This window comes from Anabas testudineus, chromosome 4, assembly GCF_900324465.2.
Source record: "Anabas testudineus chromosome 4, fAnaTes1.2, whole genome shotgun sequence".
NCBI lineage: Eukaryota > Metazoa > Chordata > Actinopteri > Anabantiformes > Anabantidae > Anabas > Anabas testudineus.
The window spans coordinates 5946655-5969565 of record NC_046613.1 but is presented as its reverse complement, the minus strand read 5'-3'; the positions used below and the strand labels follow the sequence as shown (position 1 = coordinate 5969565).

General features: G+C 43.8%; 3 protein-coding genes across 3 annotated transcripts in view; 2 read left to right on the top strand and 1 right to left on the bottom strand.

Annotated features, from left to right (window-relative positions):
• Positions 1-398: 398 nt before the first annotated feature.
• Positions 399-1762, top strand: cldn34a (claudin 34a). The gene has a single exon (XM_026345585.1). The coding sequence runs from the start codon at positions 585-587 to the stop codon at positions 1344-1346; it is 762 nt and encodes a 253-aa protein (XP_026201370.1). The 5' UTR covers positions 399-584; the 3' UTR covers positions 1347-1762.
• A 2338-nt stretch (positions 1763-4100) lies between these two features.
• LOC113151981 (putative claudin-24) lies at positions 4101-5377 on the bottom strand. The gene has a single exon (XM_026344861.1). It carries the CDS (start codon positions 5193-5195, stop codon positions 4548-4550), a length of 648 nt encoding a protein of 215 aa, XP_026200646.1. The 5' UTR covers positions 5196-5377; the 3' UTR covers positions 4101-4547.
• Positions 5378-6800: 1423 nt separating this feature from the next.
• Positions 6801-22911, top strand: part of wwc3 (WWC family member 3) — a 28238-nt gene continuing 12127 nt past the window's right edge. The window contains exons 1-7 of the mRNA XM_026344858.1: positions 6801-7443; positions 16300-16409; positions 16672-16872; positions 17208-17284; positions 18528-18607; positions 21553-21682; positions 22155-22304. Coding sequence (XP_026200643.1) covers positions 7298-7443; positions 16300-16409; positions 16672-16872; positions 17208-17284; positions 18528-18607; positions 21553-21682; positions 22155-22304 — 894 coding nt within the window. The 5' untranslated portion in view covers positions 6801-7297. The remainder of the gene's footprint in view (positions 7444-16299; positions 16410-16671; positions 16873-17207; positions 17285-18527; positions 18608-21552; positions 21683-22154; positions 22305-22911) is intronic.

Genomic DNA, 22911 nt, shown 5'->3' with positions numbered 1-22911 from the left:
AGAAGTTTTACAGTGTAAACACATCAATGTTCTCTGGAGGACAAACTACGTAATAGAGACATTGTTTCTAAACTAGTGCGACCTTTGTACTGAAATTTCTCATTACTTCATGGTAACAGTCTGAAAGTACCGGTATTTCAAGTAACAGTATTTACACGCGTTCTGTGGACTGTTGGTATAATGTTGGGATTGATGGTGTAGAAATGTTTTTCACAATTTTTCCAGAGAGACAGCACCAGATAAAATAATCTGTAACTGTCTATGTGGCTCAAAACCACTGGAGTGTACAGGCTACATGAGAAAACAAGGTCATTTGAGTGAACTGGCCCTTTAAAGGTTCCTTCTGGAGGTGCATCTTTGGCACGAGTGAAGTATCATAATCCTCCAGCTGTCTGATTATCCAAAGAACTGTGATCAGTAGCGTTCACTCGTGCCACACTACAGATGATCTTAGAATATTAATGTGGAGTTTAAACGGTCTTCACACACTTGGACTTCTGTTTGTTTCTAGTAGCTGTGATGGACGTCAGCCGAGATGAGTCGGTGATCCTCCTCTCTGAGCATTAGCAGTGACCCTGCGCAGGATGATTCACCTGGTCGACACAGCTCACTGGCAGTTCGCAGGTCTGGTGGCCGGGTTCCTGGCATGGATCCTCACCATGATCACAGCCGGCCTCAACGAGTGGCGGCTGTGGCAGGTGGCTGACGTGTCCGTCATCACCTCGGGCGTGGCCTGGGTGGGTATCTGGAGGGTGTGTTTCTACAGCCACGTCCTTCCCAACATAGAGAACTGTCAGAGCATCAACATCTCGGACACCTTTGTTCCCGTGGAGATCCCTGTGGCTCAGGTGCTGATAATGCTGGCGGTGGTCTGCGGCCTGGCAGGGAACATCAGCGCTGCCGTGGCCGTGAGGATGGCCTACTTCTCTCTGGAAGAACGCAGGAACATCAGGCTGGTCTTTGTGTTGGCAGGGACCCTGTATTTCCTCACAGCAATGTTATCCCTGGTGCCTCTGGTGTGGAACATGAGCTCTGTGCTGAACAACAGCACCATAGACTTTCCTCCCGAGTTTTACCTCCCTGCAGCTCCTGTCAGGCAGCAGGTCGGCTCGGCCATAGGAGTGGGGATGTTTGCCTCCATCCTGATGCTCATAAGCAGCCTGCTCTTCCTTTGTTACCGGTACGCCTGGCACACCCTGAGCTCAGACGGCCCCAGAGACACCAGTGACCCACTCCATGGTCCCTGGAAAGTAACAACGCTGGAACATAAGTCTGGCTTGTCCAATGGAGACAACCAGGCCAGAGACAATCCTGCATTTCTCACGGATGACGAAAGAAAAACCTGAGGTCGTTTACAAACTTGGATATTTTCCATGTGAGATGGATGGGAGAAGAAAAGTTTTATTTAAAGCTCAGTGCTACTGAATCACACTTTCTAATGTTATTCTGACCACAACCTCCTTGATTTCACGTTTTCACTCAGAATAACTGAATTTTATGGCCACTTGATGGCAGCGGAGAGAGAAAACAACACTGACTTAGTGTTACTTTGTAAATTAAGCTGACTGTAGGGCGGCTGCCCCACTGAAGCAAACCAGTAAAGCTGTGTGCAACAAAACCAAGACAATATGCTGAAAGATGCTAAAATGTCCAGTAGCGCTGAGGGGAATATACAGACTTGGTGATAATGATATGTTACCATCATCAAAACCGTTCTGATAAAAGTGGCCATCCTATCTATTGTTAATCTAAGATACTGATTGCAGCAGCAGCACATACTACATGTACTGTGATACAATGTGGTGTGTAATATCATATGGATTCCTGTTTTCATTAATAAAGTCTGTAGATATGAGCGTTATCACCAATGGGGGGGGGGGGGGGGGGGCACAACATGCCAAGGTGTGGGCTTCTCACAGGGGCCATGTTAGCAGGTCAGGTTGACAGGGGGCCCTGCTCATGTGTGACCTTGGTGGGAGGTTGACGAGAGCAGGCATGTGAGTACGGAGAGGGGGCCGCCTCGCAGAAGTGACTGTTGCCAGGAAAGGCTGGCACACACACACACACACACACACACACACTGTGGCCCAGTGGCCCGCTGTACCTCTGTGGAGGCGGCTAGCTGCTGAGGAACAAAAGGCCCTCTTCAGTCAAGCACAGCTTTCTGTCAAAAACACAAGTCCCAGAAGTGGCTGAATGGTGGACCTGCTGTGTCCATTAGAGAAAGGTGCTGAATGTTATCACGGTCAGTTAAAAAAAAAAAAAACTTTGATAGAATACTCTTTTAATTGATTGTCTCAAAGTTTTTCAAAAACATTCCTCTAGATAAGAGATTTGAGAGGAAATATTCAAATAATTCTTTGTCCATCCTTTCATCTGTCTTTACTACCCTCCCACCTCTCTCTTGCACATTCCCCTGTGCAGATAAGCCCGACATGATACCCTGAGCTGCCCGGGTTTTATCTAATCTGTTATGCCAAGTCATCTACTCTGTCCGATGAAATTTATAACGCTGGAACAATGATAAGGATACTGAGAGAAATGAAGGAAGGTCATCGGTGCAATTAAAAAACAATTCCAATGTGCGATACGGTATGTAGCATTTCACCAAACATCTGCCATGAGCTGACATAGGGGAGATTTAAGTTCAACTCCTGATATTTTATCTGTGGTTCACAAGAACCTAGTCAGAGAACTGGTGCTAGAGATCAAACTCAGATCAATACTTTTATTCAGGTATAGTTTTAAGATGCATTAATCCCACTTACTTCGTATTTTGTTCTGTACTGTATCATAGACTAGACATAGAGAAGCAGGTGTCTGTGGCACCAAAGAGGAACGGGTCTTAGGGAGAACCACAGTAACAAAAGCTACTGATTTTTCAGAGGGAGAAGCAGAAAATGAAGTGTAAAGAATAAACACTCAAGTGACCTCGCCTGAGTTGGAAAATGAAAAGAAAATCTGGGGGGGTGGAGTTGAAAGGAAGTGAGCTCACAAGCTCACCAGTCGGCCCGCTGCTTAATTTGACAAGGTTTGAAAGAACCACTCAAGGCCCAGAAAGGTAAAAAGTAAGATTAGGGAAAAGTTCTGTTGTTGTTTCTTTTAATTTGTCTCTTCTAATGAACAAACTCCTCCACTTCATCTCATGACTCTTGTTGGTTATATTATGATTCTTGTTCAGCTATAATTCCCGACATGCTGCACTGAGCGTGGTTTCTTCTAAAAGCATGGATGATGTTTATCCCCCGGTGAATCGTCTGCCTCATGTTTCAGTCTGTCATTTTCCACTGATAATAAATCCATTTGGCAAAATGTAAACATATTCAGGCGGCCTGCTTATCAGCCCCTCAGAGAAAGCATGTTTGTTTACAGTTGGATGCATTGAGACATAATTCCTTGTGAGAAAGAGATATGCCACTTCCTTTTTGTTGCTACACTGCGTGACCCCCAGTGTTACAGTAATCAAAAAGAACATCTCTGGACATTTTTACTGCCTCCTATGCTGATAGCTGCTGGGCGACGGCGGGCCCTCCCTGCAGCCTGTGTGGTGTTAGAGAACAGCACGGTGCCTCTCAATCAGTGAGGACTTACAGAACCACTGTTTAAAAAGGTCCAGTCCACCGTGTCTCGGTCCCCGAGGCAACACGTGCTTCTGTGATAACATCGGCCTATAAGAGGTGACATCCTCCTCCCGCTCACTAACGCGCTTATGTCACTGTACCTGTGTGTATGCAAATGGCACAGAGCCTCGTGGAGCGTCGAGAGCAGCGGGGGACTGTGACACTGACAAATTTGTGTAATTATGTCAAAGTGGGAGCCACAAGGGCAACCTGTTTGACATTCCTCACAGTACACGCCGCCCATTAAAGCATTCATTAAACACAGATTAGCTCAGCGAGTGAGCAGGAAATCTGATGGAATTAGTCTCCAGCTGTGTTTCCACACATCTGACCAGGACGGCTGTTTTTAGGTTACAGCTCTACGTGACTAATGGGAAATCAAATGATGAGAGAGCAAAAGAGCAGCCTCTGACATAACTGCAGGTAAACCTTGACACCACGACATTAGTGTTTTTTTTAATGAATAAAAAGAAGACAGTGTTTCAGTGGAGTTTCAATATCATTTTTTATGTGAATCATTTGAATGTGCTGCACATTACAGCTCATGAGAAAGCTTAACTAGGAAAAATATGTTTTTAAAGCATCAACATTAAAGCTAGATCTTCTCAGAAATCACAACATCCTGTCTTTGTTTGTTTGTATTTTGTCTTTGTTGGCAAGAGAAAGAAAGAACAGCGACGTCCCAAATATTAGAAACATTTTATAAAACATATCTTTAAAAAAATATTCATTTTTACCGATCACAGCAGGTGGTCTTATAACAAAATTGGATTGTGCACTGTTTTAGAAAATGTTTAAGGTGATGAAGTAAACGTGCTGTCGTCGATATAAAACCTTTTTTTTTTTCATCATTGTTTTGCAGCAGTTTGAAGTGAAGAGTTCTACAGGTGATTGTTTCATGCTGTCAGCCTCTACACGATTTGTTCTTTAAACATACTCTGAGCGCTTCCTCGAGTTATAATCTGTGTTCATCGCCTTGTACCTCTGCTGCAGCACAGGCTGGGGCTCCACCTGTGAACACAAGCTAGAGGAGACCAGCAGCAGCCCAGCCACTATGAGGAGGAATCCTCCCGCCCAGCCGCAGAACAGGGCATCTCCAAACTCCCATCGTGGCACCACTTCAGGTACTTTCTCATCAAAGAAATGCATCACAGCGAAATGGGCCATGTAGGACACAGGGATCAGACACAGCACCCCAGAAATCATCCCCAGAACCCCTCCTATGATGGTGAAAGTCCTCTTGGTTCGATCTTTACAGCTGTTCACCAGGTAAAGTCCAGGTACAGTCACCATGATTCCCAGCAGGCCCACAGTGAGGCAAGCACACATGAAGATGCGAGCCAGCTTGAGATCGCTGGACAGGCCCAGCAGACTGTCATAAGGTCTACACTCCATGCCACCAACGTCCTGGACTACGCAGGTCTCCCACAGGCCCAGCTCGTAGCTCTCTATGGGCAGCAGTGCAGTGGACATGGTCAACCACTGTGGTAAGACAGTTGTGGTTAAAGCGCACAGCCACGCTGCCACATAGACCAGCATCCCCAGCAGCTCCAAAGCGCAGGCGCACGTGTCCATCTCTCTCTGTCTGGCCTCCACGCTTCACAGAGCCACAAGAGTCCTCAGAAGAGGCCTGTTGACGTCCAGCCGAGTCAGGAGCTGCTCACAGCACCTGATAATTAGAGTTGACTTCTGTAGCTCTGGGCTCGGAGCTCTTTCACAAACACTTCCCACTCAGAGGAGCGCACATCTTCTGCTGCAGGGAGGAGAGGGGGGCCCGTTTGGCCCTCCCCTTTGCGGTCCTCCTGCTCCTGCTGCTGTGCCAATGGGCAGCAGAGGCAGAAATACCCAGACTGCCACAGGATCATTGTCAGATGCCTTTTCCAAGATAGCAGGTCACAGGGGATGTCATTAGATGCAGACAGGATATTACTGAAGCATTTTATGTTTCAAAAATTTACTCCCTGATGTTTGTTCTTGCATCCTGCGAGTCCTCAGAGAGGCACGCAACAACACAGATTGTACAAATACAAATGCCAGCCAACAATAAGCTCCTCATAAACTTGGCGTGTCTCTGATACTAACTGGTTAGAATCAGAGTTTTTCTATAAAGAGCGTACAACTTCTGAGTAGACCGTCATAAAACACACCGACGATTCATAAAAGCAGTTCTTCATAGGCTGCATGAAGAAATGCACAACCGGCGCCCTAATTCATTTATTATTCAAGAAATAAAAATGACGTTAGGAAAACAACAATCTGCTCAGTTTGGGGCGGCTGCTGTCACAGTCAGGCTGTTTGCTGCATGTGACTGTAACAGAAACAACAGTGCAGCTTATTGTGAGCTCTCCTATGAACACGACAAGCCTGTGGGAAATGGACGTAGGAGGCTATAGATCAAAAGAGGCCTATAATGTGAGAAAACACCCAGCTCTAAACACACACACACACACCTAATTGTAGACAAGCACAAAAAAAAAATAACCATAGAAACAAAAATGCATAGATAAAATCCCAGCCTGCTAAACTCTTCCTCCTCTGGAGCTCAGCTGACTGGACTGAGGTCTTGACAAGTCTCCACACTCACTTTAGTGTACTGGTGCAGTAGGGATCCTTCTGAGTGACGTCCAGGGAGCTGGAACGGCAGGCATCTACCAGAGGAACATCTCGCCGTTACTGCCTCGCTACCTGTTTGGCAACAGAAAGTCCCACTCTGGGGGAGTTCCACTTGAACAGTCTCACTGTCTTTCAGTCACCGTACCAGACACTTGAGGAAAACTATGAGGAAGTAAGTTTCATCTGTGTCGCTGTAGTTCCTGCCAAACACAAACAAGGGTCAACTAACAGAATACATGCAGCAGAACCCAATAAACCCCCTACAGCTCAGACATCCACCCACCACCACCACCTCTCTGATCATCTCATGCTTTATTATTTCATATCCTTGTGATTAAATGGTGCAGTGGTTTATTTGGGTATTCCTCAGTAAAAGGTGAGTATTAGAGAAGTTCAAGTGATGAAGCAGGTACAGTAGGTGTTAAAGTGCCGCTGCCTGACAGCAGGTGGCGCTGCTGCACCGCTGGGTACGGTGTGGGGGGAGTTGTCCGTGTGTCTAAATGAAACTCTCAACTACTCAAAGCGGCCGTTTCCTCTCGGGAGCCATTTGTTCGAGTCCAGGTAGCGGCCGGTGACGGTGTGTGGGTCCTCGGCCGGACGTGTGGAGGCTGCTCGGCGGCTCCTTCCGTCCTCTCTCCGCCGCGCTCGACGTCAAACCTGAATCCATTTCAGCTCGAACCGCAGCGTCGAGTCCTCCGGTTCCCCCATTGGACGGAGGAGCGGGCTCCGTCCTACGTCCGAGCGTTTATGCAAATCCGCTGAAGCCGAATATGGACACGGAGGAATGAAATATGGTGGAGGAGGCGAACATGGAGGACCGAGCACCGTGAGAGCGCCGCGGTGCTGCTGCTGCTGCTGCTGCTGCTGTTCGGGGGGTTGAAGAAGAAGAGCGGCTGCTGCCTCCTGTGGGACTTTCACAGCGGAAAGTTTTCTAGTGGCGTCTCCATTATTTGCGCCGACAAGTGCGTCGAGGTGGACTTTGTTGTAATGCTGTGAAGAGCGACTTTTTCAGGGGGGATAATAACCAGGGCAGGGGGCTTCAGCCCTCTCACCGTGCCGACGCTATGCCGTGGGTGAGCGGCAGTAAGCGGAGAGAGAGCTCGGAGCTGCCGCTGCCCGCGGGCTGGGAGGAAGCCCGGGATTACGATGGCAGAGTGTTTTACATCGACCACAACACCCGGCAAACTTCGTGGATTGACCCCAGAGATAGGTATGATGTAGGCCTGGGAGCACTGCACACACTCACACAGGGTAGCTCCAATTCAACAAGCAGTCCTCACAAACCACCAGCCAGGGCTGTGGGACAGGGAGGGAGGGAGGGAGGGAGGGGAGACGACTGCTGCTGAAGGCACTTTTGTTTTGGGGGCCGGGGCACTAAATCCCCCTCCATTCCCTTTAATGTGATCCAAGGTTGCGGTGGATAATGTGGCCGCCGCCGATCAATCAGCTGAGACCTCTCGAAAGGAGCCTCCCGTACAAGCGCGGTGCAGCTGCTCTGTTAACATGTACCTTTAAAAGTGAGGGCTGACAGCTTTATGGCAGATATGACAAGGAATTAGAGCAGATCAGCCTTTCCGGTTTGTCATGTTTCAGAGGAGGTGGGTAGGAGCGAACAGCAGCACGTCTGTTCTTCAGTTCATGGAAACCCTGGTCACCTGAGCTGGTTTCTTAACTCATCTGTCTCTTCTTCACGGGGGACTAGACTTAAATGTCTGCCTCAACCCTCAATCATTCAGACTCATCAGTGAGCTCAGTGGATTTGTGACTTCCAGTGACCTGAAACATTCCTGGTCCACACACCCCAGCTCCCCTTCTTCCCCTTCAGTATGGAGACACCTCCTCCAGTCCAGCAGTGTGTCTGAAGTTTCCTCCACTGTGTCACGGTTCATCCCAAAATTACCCCAAATGTGTGCATTTCACTGGATTTGAAAATGGAGCGTAATACGGCAACGGGCTTTAAACTCCAACTCCCAGAGATCTTTGTGAAAGTATGTGAGGAATGCTGGTTGAGCCACTGGGAAAGCTGCAAGGATGTGCTTTTGTGGGGGACTGGGATTTCACCAGCCCAGAAACCGACTCAATCAGGCATTCAAATCAGACTTTGTGAGATTACTGGGAATTACTGCAAGTATTTTAACTCTCCTGCATCATGAGGGAAAGGCAGAAATTCACAAAAACAGCAGTGTGGCTGCTGATACACGTCCCTTTGTGTTACATTTAAGCCCGCTTTCTTGCAGCTGAAGTCAATAGTGGGAATGCAGGAGCTGCATGTAATCTAGATAAGAAAAGCCTGATATCCTTGAAGGCCCCCTCCTCCCTGAAAGTTGATTAACCATTGTTGTGTGAGGCTGATAGCAGTTCAGCATATGGCGGGGGCTCTGTGGGTTTACGATTGCATGCCTAAAGAATGCTTTCTGCATTTGTCCTGGTGCTGTTCAGTGATTTATAGGTCATCTCGGCCAGAGGAATGTCTTCTGTCACCACCTGATACTGACTTTCCAATAAATCACATCGCAGCTCTAAAAGCTGACTTTCTGCGAACATGCAGATGATACAAAAAGGTGTCAGCTATTCAGTCTGCATCAACACTTTGGAAGAAAATGTATTTCTTTCCATCAACTGCACATAAATAAATGGTCTGCGTGTCACATAGACATTAAGTGGATGGCAGGAGCAGAGGGCTGACTGCAGCAGCGATTAGAGTTTATACTTTGGTGAGGCCCAATTGGACTACAGCAAAAATCAAAGCGTTAAGGTCTAAGGATCATTGTCTTGTGTTGAGATGAGATGTGTTGTATGGAATCAGAAAAAACAAAATGATCTGAAATGTAGTCAGGTGTAAGCTGTAATCAGATATGTACTACACCGTCAGGGCTCATACGCCAGTTAATTTTCATTAACGATGGGGTGCTTCATTTTATGGTCATTAAAAAAACAAAATCTGATTTGGTTGTTGTTACCAAAAATCATACCTACATAACGAGTTTGACCTTGGCAGCTTGTATTGAAGACTTGGAAGAGATCATTTTGGACATAGTATGATCTATGTATGAAGTGACTCAGATGAAGAAATAAGAAACAAAAGCTCACTATACCGGCTTGTGCGAGCACCCTCTGTGCCAATTTGAGGTAGTATCGTCCTGTGATCTGGTGTGTCACACACCGCAATGTCTGCTAACCTCTCACGTCTGACCTGTCAGCGGCTGATTATCACCTGTTCACTAAAACACCAAATCCACCGAGCTAAAACGTAATTGTCAGTGATGATCGTGTTCTGCTGTAACGGAGATGTGCATCAGCCAACGTTCAAGTTTGTTCTTGTTGATACATTGAGAAGTCTGGCGGCAGGAGACAGGCTGGATAAAGCTGTTTTGGTTAAATGACAGCGTGTAGTGAAAAATGAGACAGATGTGTGACTGCAGTACACAGATACCTGGGAAACTGGTGAAGCATCTCAGTCAGTACGTGGTTTGCTCTAATGCAGAGCAGAGTCTTGTGTTTGTCATCATGATCTTGCCTAATGTTTAAGCACAGGTCAGTAAACACTGCGCTTTGCAAACCACCTCCATCCCCTGCTGCTCTTTATGTTCACCCTTCGTGATGATTATGTCTTCTGGGACAGTGGATACCTTGAGCAGCTCGGGGCGTTTCTGACAGCTCCTGCAGATAAGCCGAGGAGTTCTGTGGGGCTTTTTTGTTACTGTGGAATGAGCGTTATGTTAGGCATGCCTACACTAATGCCCAGGGGCTCTTCTTGCTTGCGGCCTCAGACAAAGCAGCAGAACAGAGGCAGTTCCCACGTGTCTGCCTCCTCCTCTCCATCCTGGGCCCTGTAGGCCTCCTTTATTAGCTCTGTTATGCAACAGCCATGGCCGGCCTGCCGCTCAGCAAAGGGAGGCCTTTATGCTTGGTCACAAAGCACACCAAATTCAATTATTCTGGAAAGGGTGAGCTGTGTTTCCAGCACCGAAAGGTTATTCACATGCGCTGAACCCCGCTGTTATTTTGCTTCCCCCAGTGTTTTTATTATGATGGCTCTTTGTCTTTTGGTGGGAGGAGGTTACGAACATGCCATTGCTTGATCCAGTGTCATTTTGCCCTATGTGTTTTCTATGTTCTGTGTCACAAGCGGACAATGTGTTTGTCTTCAGCTTTCACCTCGCTCCTTGTTCTGGAAGTTCAGTTACTTTACTCCTGTGGTTACTACTTTGAGCTGCTGCTCCTGTCTGAGCTTCGTAAATCATGACCCATGTTTTTGGATGATTTATTTAGCTTTGCAACCAGTTGCCTGTGTTTTAGTCAGCAGCCACACTTGCAGGTTGCTTTATCTTTGTTTTATGTGTATATTGTGAAGAATGCTACCTAAACAGGACATGCCAAACTCAGTGGACCAACCTCGAGCTCTGAGCCACCATTGTTTTTTGTTTTTTTTTTTTTCCCGTCCACACATCTGCACAATTCTCATTTAGAGAGAAGTGTGGGGGGGGGGAGTAGTTGACAGTTTCTATACTATACTACAGTCCTGAAGACTAATCCCTATTTTTACTTTAATATATATTATGTTTGTTTAGCTCTAATTGTTTTGGATAACACCTTATTTTAAAACCCTTTAATAACACTTATATACACTACACACAAAAGCTTACTCTACAAGACATATTTTTTATTATCACAACCATTGTGTTGTACGGTTGTTTATTTTATGACAATGAGTGATGCTTGATGGGGCTTTTGGGAAGAATGCTCATTTACGAGAAAATGATTCGCACTCTCTAAGACGCATGATTTTCTATGTTTTTGTTACTGTCAACAAATTCCATAGAAGGACCCAAACCACCAATGACCTGTGTGGACCGGCTGAAACGTGTAACATTGAATTCAGCAATTGCGTATGTGTTACTCTGAGTTCTACATTTGCATTTGATTAGTATTTTGAAGGATGTATAACTGAGATAGGTGGTGTCACAGTTTTCTTTTTCTCGCAGTGGACCCAACTTTGTCCTGCTCCCATTCAGACGAGCCCTTCCCATGTGTCCAGACTCTGTCTAAATGTGAACAGAGACAGGGACGTCGCTCGTTGGTCTAGTTATAGACACCTATTTCTATGAGATTTGACACATAATGGGAGACGGCAGTCTGTCTGTCAGCTGCCTCACTCACTGCAACGCTGCACCAGGCCCTCAGAGAGGCTGGACATAAATGACATTCCTCCCAAAGTTGTTTTCACATTTCTTTTTTAACACAGAATGGAATTTTTAGACCAACAACTCTTGTGGCCTTTTTGCTCACAGACTGTGTCTGTTGCCCCCTCCAAAAGGAGATATGAGAATGGAAGCAGGTGGTACAGTATGTGTGCTGGATGTTGGCGTTAAAAGGGGAACATGCAGAATTTTCTCTTATCGCCTCATGTCCGTCTGCGACATTGTGTTGGTGTCATCACATTTGTTGTTTTTTCTGGTCACATATGCAATGCTTGTCATTCAGAGGTCAAGCCTCAATTCTTATTTGTGGACCAGGAGCAGCTGGTTTGCTGGGAAGATAAAAGACTTTGAGGAGTTGGAAACTCCTGTTGATTTTTTTTCAGGGTGCAGCTTCTGCCGCGGTTAACTCTGATTGTTTTATCACACAGGTGTTTGGTATATTTATACATATATACAAAAATTCATTCCATATGCTGTGCACTCCTACACTGTGGTGACAACTTGTCTAAATTAAAACATTCGATGGAGTGACATGTTTGTTTTTTTTAATTGATTTAATTTAAAATGACTGAGCTGTGAGACAGCAGCAGAGTGCCTTTGAAAATAGTTAGCTGGTTTCTGTCAGGCCGTAGTGAGCTCATTGTGGTCACACTGGAGAATAACCAACGCCTGAGAATAAAAACCCCGTCTCTTGGCTAATTAAATGTCTCATCTTAATTGTTGTAGTCGAGAAACAAAGGCTTCTGAGCTGGTCAAGATGGCCAAACCAGACCAGACATGGTCCAGTAGCACAGACTCCTGTTTCACATGCCTTTCCCCTACAGTAGTCGGTCACCAGGCAAAGGTGGGGGCTGCTACAGATAGAAATACCCTCGGGGACAACGCAGCATGGCACAGATTATTCTAGAATTAGCAAATGTGTTTGACAACTAAATATATTTTTGTAGGGAAGTTGTGAGACACAAGCAGGCCCAGCAGCATTTCATTCCTCCACAGCTGAACATGCCTGCCATTCTGTCAGTCTGCATTTTTTTCTATTTCAGATATCTGTCTCATTTTCGGTTTCCTCTTGATTGAAAGCGGATCCTAGAGAATGCGTAACATTTTAGAGCAAAAATTTTGGCCCTTATTAATAACCACATCTATGGCATTAACTGCTGACAGAGTTGCTTAACCAAGCATAGCAGGGGTTTATCGTCAGCCCATTTATATATTAGAAATTATTTTTTCAGGGTTTCAATCTTATGTTGCATATTGTAGCTACAGCTAAAAATTGAGAATTTATACTACTGGAGCTCTGTAATAATGCAGTAGTACTACAACTCTGTTGTAGAAGTCAGCGTTGGGCACTTGCATAGCATAGTGGAGCAGTGTCAGACCTGCGCTGAACTCTGTTGAGTAATGCTTGTTGTTCACCCGTTCTCAGTGTCAGCAAACATGAGTTTACCCAGGGTCACTGTGTCTGTCTCACAGGGAATGACACAATAATTTTTCTCTCCGAGTGTGACTCTCAAGGAAAAAGCTGATTGATAGAAATTCCGTATCATGGATTGCTGATGTGATAGTAATCAAAGGGTCCCATCAGAAATGCTCATATACCAACTACGACTGCTTTTACAATACTACAACTGAGTCCTCTGATTGTTTGTCATCAGACTGCTCCTCTCCTGCTCTCTGCTGCTGTGTGTCGTCCTCTTTGTGAGTCTGCTCCGTTGTGCATCAGTCTCTCAAGACCAATACATGACTTGGAAAAACAGAGGCTGCTGTCACAAGACTACATAACAAACCAAACATTCAGATCTGTGAGAGGACATGTTTTTCCCTGTGCCTCTCATCGTCTCCAGGGAGGGCCGAGGGCAGCTCAGTACTGAAATCCCTTTGACGTCACGCACTGTAGCTTCCCATCCAAATCCTCTTTCCCTTTAGTTTTTAGCTAAGACAGTTTTACAGCTTCATATTGTTCTAAAGTTTTTGATTTGTTAGTTTTTTTAAAGTACTTACAGGTGCCTTTACTACAGTGTCTGAACATACAGTGGCAATAAAAAGTATGTGAACCTTTTGGAATTTCACAGTTTTCTGAATCAGTTTGTCATAAAATGTGATCAGATGTTCATCTAAGTCAAGAGTAAATTCAGATTTTTTTTTGGTCTTTTTTGAGAACAACCATAAAAACCTTATAGAGCTAGTGGAATTAATAACTGGTTGACACCGCCTTGGATGCAATAACCTCAACCAGGCACTTCCTGTAGCTGTGGACCAGACCTGCACATTGTTCAGGAGGAATTTTAGCCCATTCTTCCTGCAGAACTGCTTTAACTCTGTCTTTTTTTTTTGGATGTCTAATGTGTGTGGCTCTCTTCAATTCGTTCCATAGCATCTCTGTTGGGTTCAGTTCTGGGCTCTGATTTGTCCACTTTTGTTTTTCTGAAGCCATTCTGTTGTGTGTTTTGGGTCATTGTCCTGTAGCATCACCCAACCTCTAAAGGTTTCAGCTGACGTACAGACATTCTCACATTATCCTGAAGATTTTTTTGATACACTTGGGAGTTCATCTTCCCCCCCAATCACTGCAAGCTGTTTAGGCCCTGATGTGATAAAGCAGACCCAAATCATGATGTTTCCTCCACCATACTTTACGATTGGGGTGACGTCCTCATGATATGCAGTGACCTTTTTATACCAGATGTAGTGCTGTGTGTTCTTTCCAAATACTTCAATCTTAGTTTTCTTAGTCCACAAAACATTTAGCCAATACTGCTGTGGAGTGTCAATATGCTCTTTGGCAAACTTCAGGCACTTCCACTTCCTAGCACTATGAGGTTTTTATGGTTCTTCTCATTAAAAAAGATCAAAATAATTTTTGTGTTGTTATTATAGGCACATTATATTTGTTAATACTCTTGACTCAGATGAAGATCAGATCACATTTTATAACAGAAAAACCTGAAATTTCAAAAAGAAACATACTTTTTCTTGCCACTGTATGTTTACCTTTAACAAACACTTAACGCAGCAGCAGGTGGGGAGCGTGCTTGTGTTTGCCTTGTCCTTGTGCTTGGCTGCATGCACAGGGCTCATGTGAGAATCCTTTGTACACATTATCGCAAAGTTACCGACTGTTTGAAGTAAATGTAGGCAGTTCCTGAAGAAATTGGTGCCTGTGTGCACAGTTCTTATTTGGGAACATGTGAATTTGTGTTGGGTTAAGTGTACAGACATAGAACCGACAAATAGAGGCAGTTAACTGATTTTTCCAGTGGTTCCAAAACTGATGACTTGTTAGGAAGGCCTTTAATATTACTTTAGAATAAACTCTCTGGAGAGGTTTTTACAAAATGTACTAAACTTCACATGCATTTGTTCCATAGTACCCTTCGAGATCTCATTGACAGAATGTAAAAAGCTTCACCTTATAATGTGGTAATCTGTTATATTTCTAAGTCACACCTGTCACACCATCAGTAACTGAGCCAATTTCCCAAAAATGCATTAAATGCGAAGGGAGTTAATTGAATTAGAGGGTTTTTTGTAGGTTTTTGACAAGACTGTGATTCTTCATCATCTAAGATTTTTGTCAGTACTGTTGGTGGAGGTGGGTGCTAAAACCACTTTCCAAACACATTAAAGTGAAGATCTAGTTAAGTTTGTCATGAGTGTGTGTGGAGAGGAGAGTTGCTGTGTCTGTCTCCTGAGGAATGCAACGTTGAATGCCTTGGCTCCATTTTCTGGGCCGGCCCCTCATTGTATGCATACCTCGCCAGGTTCGGGTCTCATGCACTGTCTGCGTTGTGAGCATATTGTGGCGACAGGGACACTGTTGCTGAACACCCTGTCTGGGCGGATTAATTGTAATCAGACCGTTACTGTATGTGCTATTTGTCAAACACACTGGTACACCACTCGGTGGTATGTGTAGATTACTTGCGTTAGTTAAGACATTAGCTTAACCTTGACATAGTCACTGTTATACTCTGTAAGTGTTTACAATTTAATCAAGAAGAGTGACTGGTAATATTAATCAGTACTTTCACATTCGATTTAAATTTCTGCTTTTAAAGTAGTTTAAATTGCAGATACTGCTACTGTGCTAAGCTAACTATAGGCTACTTACACTTTTGACAGGAGTATATGCTCTGTAGCTGTGACAGGCTTTTAACACAAGTCCAATACAAGTGTCCAAGAAGACATTAATTCATATTATTAAGACTGATTTCAGAATTATCAAAGTCACAGCTGCTGAAAGATTGGGCCTCGGCTGATGAATTAATTTAAATTTAAAGCTGTGCGAATAATATTAACTGACATGCATATTTTTAATAAGCCATCATGGAGATATGATTAATTTGTACTTCACTTAAGAATCACACTCCATCTGTTTCCATCTGTGGAAACAGTTTGACACGTTAAGTAAGTTTCTAAACTCTCTTTGCAGGCAGCGCTGTTATAGTCCAGAGCCAAAGACTTGGTCAAGATGCAGTTTTGCAGTTGAGGGTCAAGGTGCTGGGGGAGAAAATATTCCTTAGAACAAATGTTTGCTTTTTGCTTCTTTCCCCACGATTAACATTGAAAACATCTTTTTATAGACATGACAAATGAGGCAGAGCACCCTGTTGACCAGTCACAGCTAAAAAGAAAGATACATGATGTGGGAGAGAGAAAAACGGTTATCTGTGATCATTAGGTGTCATGGGTGATATTATCTTTGATTAATGTTGCTGATGGATACACTAAAGTTGAAAAAGAGTTTAATTAATAAAGTTTAATTCCTGCAGGAGAAAGGTTTTCACTTGTTAAGCTGTTACTAAAGTGTATATTTGGATTCCTTGAGGTCAATGTTGTACTCAATAGATTGTAAATCATTTCAGGATCACCAAACCGCTGACATTTGCCGACTGTGTTGGAGATGAACTGCCTCTCGGGTGGGAGGAAGTTTATGACCAGCAAGTGGGAGTTTACTATGTAGACCACATCAACAGTGAGTACATAGTGCACTTCTGAATTATCATCCAGCCCGCTGACTCTTATTTTAAATCTTGCAGGGAACCCCAGACTTCTGATTTCTCATCCTGTATTCTTTACCATTTTGTCATGCTCAAGATTGAATGTCTGGATTTAAATAAAGTGACCTTGAGTGTTCATAACTCACAGAAGCCACAACTCCACCTCTATAAAAAACTGTTCAATATTATCACTTATGTTCAGGGAATTATTTCCTTTCTGTTGTTTCCTGTTGTCAGAGACCACCCAGATTGAGAACCCACGGACTCAATGGCGGCAGGAGCAGGAGCGCATGCTGAAGGAGTACCTTGTGGTGGCCCAGGAGGCCCTCAAAGCCAAGAAAGAGATGTACTTGGTCAAGCAGCAGCGTCTGGAGCTGGCTCAGCAGGAAATGTTGCTCTTCCATGAGCTCTCCGAGGACAACCGCTCCATCACCAGCAGTAAGTCACACTAATGTCTAACGACCTAATTATCTGGCCTAGATATGCTGTAGTATTGATGTCCCTTCAAGATCTGTTGGTGGGTGCAGATCTATAGAAAATCTTCCAAGTTCCCATTCCTGCAGTTTTCCCCACCCTCCCTTTTAATCACCTTCATTTAGTTTAACCTGAGACTTCATCCAGCTGTCACACACACAGTTTGATCCAATGACAGCAAAGGCAGGGAGGTGACACCGGATACCGCTCCACCTCTTACTACAACAAGTTAACCTTAAAGTCATCGCTATTAACTAACCGCTGCTCCCCCACTGTCCTTTTTTTTTATGTGTCCACAGCGCTCTCTGGCTTGTCGTCAAACGCGAAATACGACCCTGACCAAATAAAAGTGGAAATAGCTTGTAGACGAGAACGGGTAAGTCATTATCGGAGGAGAACAATGGTCTGCAACATGGGGCCCTTTTGGGCCAAAAGGGGGGCTGGGGTGTGGCCCCTACAGGATACTGTGGTTCTGGCCCGGGGCCTCAAGAGGATAAGGATGAGATCATCATCAAAGGGTCAGGCAGAGGCTAGGTCACTGACTCACCGGGCCAAGTTAGACATTTCTCTGAGATCAGTCATATGGGTGAGGGTGTTTCCTGGATCAGCGGCATTTCACATTGTTATTCTGTGTTCTGAAAAGATGAGTAAGATCTAATTGTAATGTTACCGTAAAATATGGGAACATATCGAAGCCTGAGACGTTGTAAATATATCAACTCAAGGCAACGTGTTCCTTCTCATTCCCTAATGGCCAGTAGTTACTGTAGGTGCATGTTGTGTATGTGTAGTCAGTCACAGGCAACACCCACAAATCAACAATAAGTCACCAAAGCCACAAACTTTGTCAATGTGATTTATGACCATGTTTCCAAAAAAAGTACTGCTCATCATCTTTGTTTCTGTAAAACAATGTTGAAATGTGGTGCAGACATTCATTAGCCCCTCAGAACAAACTGTAATCACTTTGATTGACTTTGGTGTTTGAATTTAGGATGACAGCATGCCTGTGTGCGCAGTGGCATCATAGATGGCTGTACACTCTTGTCTTGTTCAGAAAGCAAAACATGTCACACAATGGTAAATGCAAGCAAAATTACATATAAGAAGTAAGAATAATGTTCACACGTGTAAAAAAAACTTTTAAAAAAATGTTTTTTTTTAAAGTAATACAGTGTATTACTTTAAAAAAAAACATTTTTCATAATGCAATTGATGATATGGTCAATAATCCTCCCTGCAAACTGAACTTGCTGCATAAAGTCAGTGGAGTGTGCCTTTGAATTGAATGATATCACTGAATTATTTCCCAGCCTTATTAGAAAGAATAAAAAAATATAATAAGCCTTTTTAACGTAGGTTGGATTTCACAACCACAAATATGACTTTACCTCAGTAACAGATTACTTGTAATTTAGTTCAAGTATTTTTCCATATTTTTTTTTACGAAACAAATCCTTGAAGTGAGATCAGGTGTGCATGTGAGTGTGTCTCTCTATAAACATAGCTGAGCACTCCTGCATGCAAATAGTCATGACTATGCAGTTTAGGCCGGCGGTGGTGGTGAGAGAAGTCCATTGTGCGCCGTGCTAACCCGGTGCTCTGCCTTGTGTCCGCAGCTCTCCAGGCTAAAGCAGGAGCTGGCCCAGATGAAGCAGGAGCTCCAGTATAAGGAAATGGGAGTGGAGACCCTGCAGGAGTGAGTGTTCCTCTGCCTCTATGTGTCCCAGGCCCACCCTTCCTCTCATGGTCACCCTTCTCCTTCTAAAACACTTGGCCCCGTTGCTCCCCACCCAGGGCTCTCACACTCAGTTTCGGTCTCTTCTTTTTCTTCTTCTTCTTCTTCTTCTTCTTCTTCTTCTTCTTCTTCTTATTCCTCAACTCATGTCTACTACTACACCACACATTTAATGTAATTGAGCAGATTTCAAATGTTTCACTTGACACACAAATACAGTTTAATTACTTATTAAGTGAAAAAAATGCTCACATTTCAAAGATATCCATCAAAATGCCCTTTGACCCATTTAGAAAATGACCTGGTGTTCAAAGAACAATGAGGAGATTCACTTCTTAGCTTAAAGTTTACAGACAGTTTCCCACTTTTGTTTAAATTGTGTTGGGTTTTAAATACATACATTGTGTCTTTCTGGGAGCTGCTGGGAACATTTCAGAGCGGTTTCATGTTAGAAATAGAAGCTCCACCTCTTGCAGGAAAAAAAGAGAGCGTTTTGAGAAAAGGCAAATGGAGGGAGTTTTTGATGGAAAAGGGGACTCCACCTCAGGAAGAGGATGCACCAGTGGAGAGCAGGGAGCCAAAGCTCAGCCTGGAGAGGAAGTTGCTCCATGGAGAGGGGAGGAGGGATGGGGTGGAGGTGGGGGGCTCGAGAGCAGTTTCAAAAACACAGAGATATCTGGCAGCAAATTCCTCTGCACTTCCTGAGTCCTGGCAAAGAGTCCCTTATCTCTTAGATAATATACAACTCGAGTGATTCCCAGAATAGCCAGGAGAATACAGAGCTTGCAGAAAACATGGATGCACCCTCCTCCTTAGTTTTTGCGTGTGTGCAGACGTGCTCATGTTTGTGTTTGTGCCTTTGTTTGCCTGTGTGTGTCCTATTGTTTCTGCTAGCTTGGTCTTTGCCCAGTAGGGTGGAGGCCAGGAGGGACCCTACGGCTGTTGTTTTTTCAATATCAGCTGTTGTCAGCAATACAGCTAATTGTTCTCCACGTCGCATCAGATAAACCAGACAAACAGTTTCTGACATAGAATGGCCCCCACGCTAATTACCACTAGTCAACTAAAGGAATTATGGAGTTTGGACCCTTTAAACCTTTTTAGCATACGAGTCTTTTCTGCTCATCTGTGATACTCTGTGTGCAGTGATTGTATCAATCAACTTAAAACATGTAACTTTTTAAGAAATAGAAAGGGCGTATGTGCTGCTCTCTAGTAAGCAGGGTGTGGGGAGGGGGGGCAGTACAGGCAGGCACAGAAGGGTGGGTAGTCTTTTTTTTTTTTTTTTTTGCTAAGCATATAAACTCCCAGGCCTTGCCAGTTGGGTGGGGGGGAACAAAGCCGGGCTTGTTTTGGGAGGAAGAGGCAGGGTCGGGTGGATGAACAGTACCTGCTGTTGAAGGAGGGTCAAGGAAGCGGGCTGTGGTGAGTGCGGGGGCCATGTGCCAGGACCAGTGATGGAGGAGGCACCGTGTCGCACTCCTCCAGTTCTCGAGCAACAAACCATCCAAACCTCCCTCCTCACAGCCAGACTGAAGAATACGGGCCGATTCACTGCAGTGCTGGAGACAATATTAGTTTGTTGATTCAGTTTGTTTTTGTAATATACATTTAAATCACATGGCGTCTGGATTGTTAAACTTAAGTTTTCTTTTGGAGAGCAGGCACTTCTTTCTCAGGGCGGTGGATCAATAGGTAGAGCAGGCTGTCGAGGTTCGATCCCTGGCTTCTCCTGTTCATGTTAAAGCAAGACACTGAACCCCAAGTTGACCTAACACCTGCAATGTCATCATTGTGTTTGGATTTACCCACAGGGATTAACAAAGTAGTTGTTATTTAAAAAAAACAACTAATGAAAAAAAACAAGGCTCTTTTGATTAAAAAAAAACAAGAGAGCCCTTTTAAAGTTGCTCTCAAAAGCCTGAAACATTATCTTAGCATTTGGAAATGGAGATTACCCTGGCCTGTCACATGCAGTGTCAGTATTTCATAACTGACCACAGTCTAAATAAAACACTGAGAGCCTCATGAATTTTATCTCCCACACAAAAATACTTCAGATGTTAATCTGATGAATATTTTCAAACTTATTAGCTGATCTGTTTTCCAGCATTATGCCCAGCAGGCACATTGTAGCATTCACATGTTTTTTCATCTCCACATTTAACACTTACAACAAATGATCACATGTCTTTTTGACATTGCAGTACATGACTGTTGAGGTTAAGTTTTACTTTTAATACCTAATTTAAGACAAATTATTTGGTTCCACCTATTTCTATGGAGGCTTGAAAATGAAAAAATGAAGTAAGAAGAAAACTAATAAAACACAAGGCCTTCTGCTATCCCTCTCCACTGCCAGTCTCTTAGTGGAAAAGATATCAATATACTTACAATGGAAAAAATATGCCCACAATCATGGGTGGGATCTAGCATAACAATCCCAGGCACTCAAGTGGATGTTCTAAAGTAAAAAGGCCTTTACATATTCTTTTCCGTTTTATTGAAGAAGTTAAAAATAGAACACAAAATAAAGTCAATAGAACACAGAATCAATAGTGTTAGTTTTAGTGTTTTGTTTTTACAAGCAGATTGGAGGAAAAAAAAGATGTAAAGCTTTAAATTATATATGTATGCAATATTATGAATAAGTTTGTTAAATTTTGGACCACCGGCATGCAGAATCAGACTTGACTCCAGATGATTTATATTAAATGCAGCAGCATGGCTCTTTTCTCATCAACTCTGCACATCCAGCAGCGTGTATTTAACAACAGTGTAGGACACTTCCACAACTTCCCAACCAAACAAAAATCTCTATTCTTCTCTCTCTGGCAACTTATGGCATAGTGACTATGTGACTAAATGTAAATGTGAACATCTGAACGTGTGCTTGTGTCTTACAGGATTGACAGGAAAATGTCCAGCAGTCAGACAAACTACAAGCTAGACGAGGCTCAAGCCATCTTCAATGAGCTGCGGAGCATCAAGAAGGCCATCAGCACAGGCGAAAAGGAGAGGCAGGACCTCATCCAGGTCTCTTTCCACCTACCTCCTTCCATCAGACCCACCAACTTTAGATTGTTTTGAATACTCTATGCTGACCTCTAGTGCCTGCTAACCTCGACTGTTCTGTTGCTGCTCATCATTGTCTTTTTAAATCACATTTCCAGACGTCTGAATCACTGACCATGTCTCACATTTGTCAGCAAAACAAAAAATATGATGAAGTGATTAATAATGAATAACACTCAGCAATTCAATTGTGTGGCCACATTTGCTGAATTTTTTACTGGCAATGTCACGGCCTATTTATAACCAGACAAATTACACAATTTAAATGTTTTAATTTGAAATTATTGCAACATAAATAATTCACCTTTGAAAACTTTTAAAGTTAATTTTGTCCCATTTTTGTCTCATCAAACCTCTTTTATTGTATAATTATAGCTCAGATTTTAATTATTTACATCCCTGCTTTGTTGTTAATCACTGTTTTATTCCACAGAGCCTGGCTAAACTGACAGTGAACTTCCAGAGCAGCCTGTCTATCAGCGACTCAGCCGCAGAGGTGGCAAACAGCAACGTAACTGTGGGCGACTTGTGTAAACTGCAGCAGTACTGTGACACTGGCTGTCAGACTGACATCATGGGAGAGGTACGAGACATTGCTGCTCTCCTCCCTGTCTCTAAAACAGAGGTTTTCAAACTCTCTGGGAGAGTTACTATTGGGGCACATAAATAGAGATGTGAACCACTGTTTGCTTCGATATTCCTTCTTTGAGTCATAACTGAAATCATCACCCAAATTTCCTAAATGTCTGTGTGACACACACTTCCCAACAATGTCATTATCTCTGAATTGTGAATAACGGCCCCTGTAGATCTGCATAGACATCATAGTACAAACACTGTCCTTATAACTACAGAACGTGCCTTAGAATCATCAAGTTTCATTTAGTATAACAATTATCAGTCTTAGTTGTAAAACTGTTAGCAGCTATGCTGGCATATGTTTAATGAAGCCAGTTTGGCAAAATAAAAACCAATATGCTAAAATAAGGAGCTCAAGTTGTAGCCTGTAGCTAACTCGCTTGTGGGTGAGTGTCACATTTTGAAAACCTCTGCCCTAAAAAATCAGCTGCTCAAATGATGACTGGCTGATCTGCAGGAAGCTCCCTACCTTTATACAGTACATCTGGAATGACTAATGACCAATGTTATGATTACATTTGTTCCTGTCATCCATGTATTTGCAACTATTT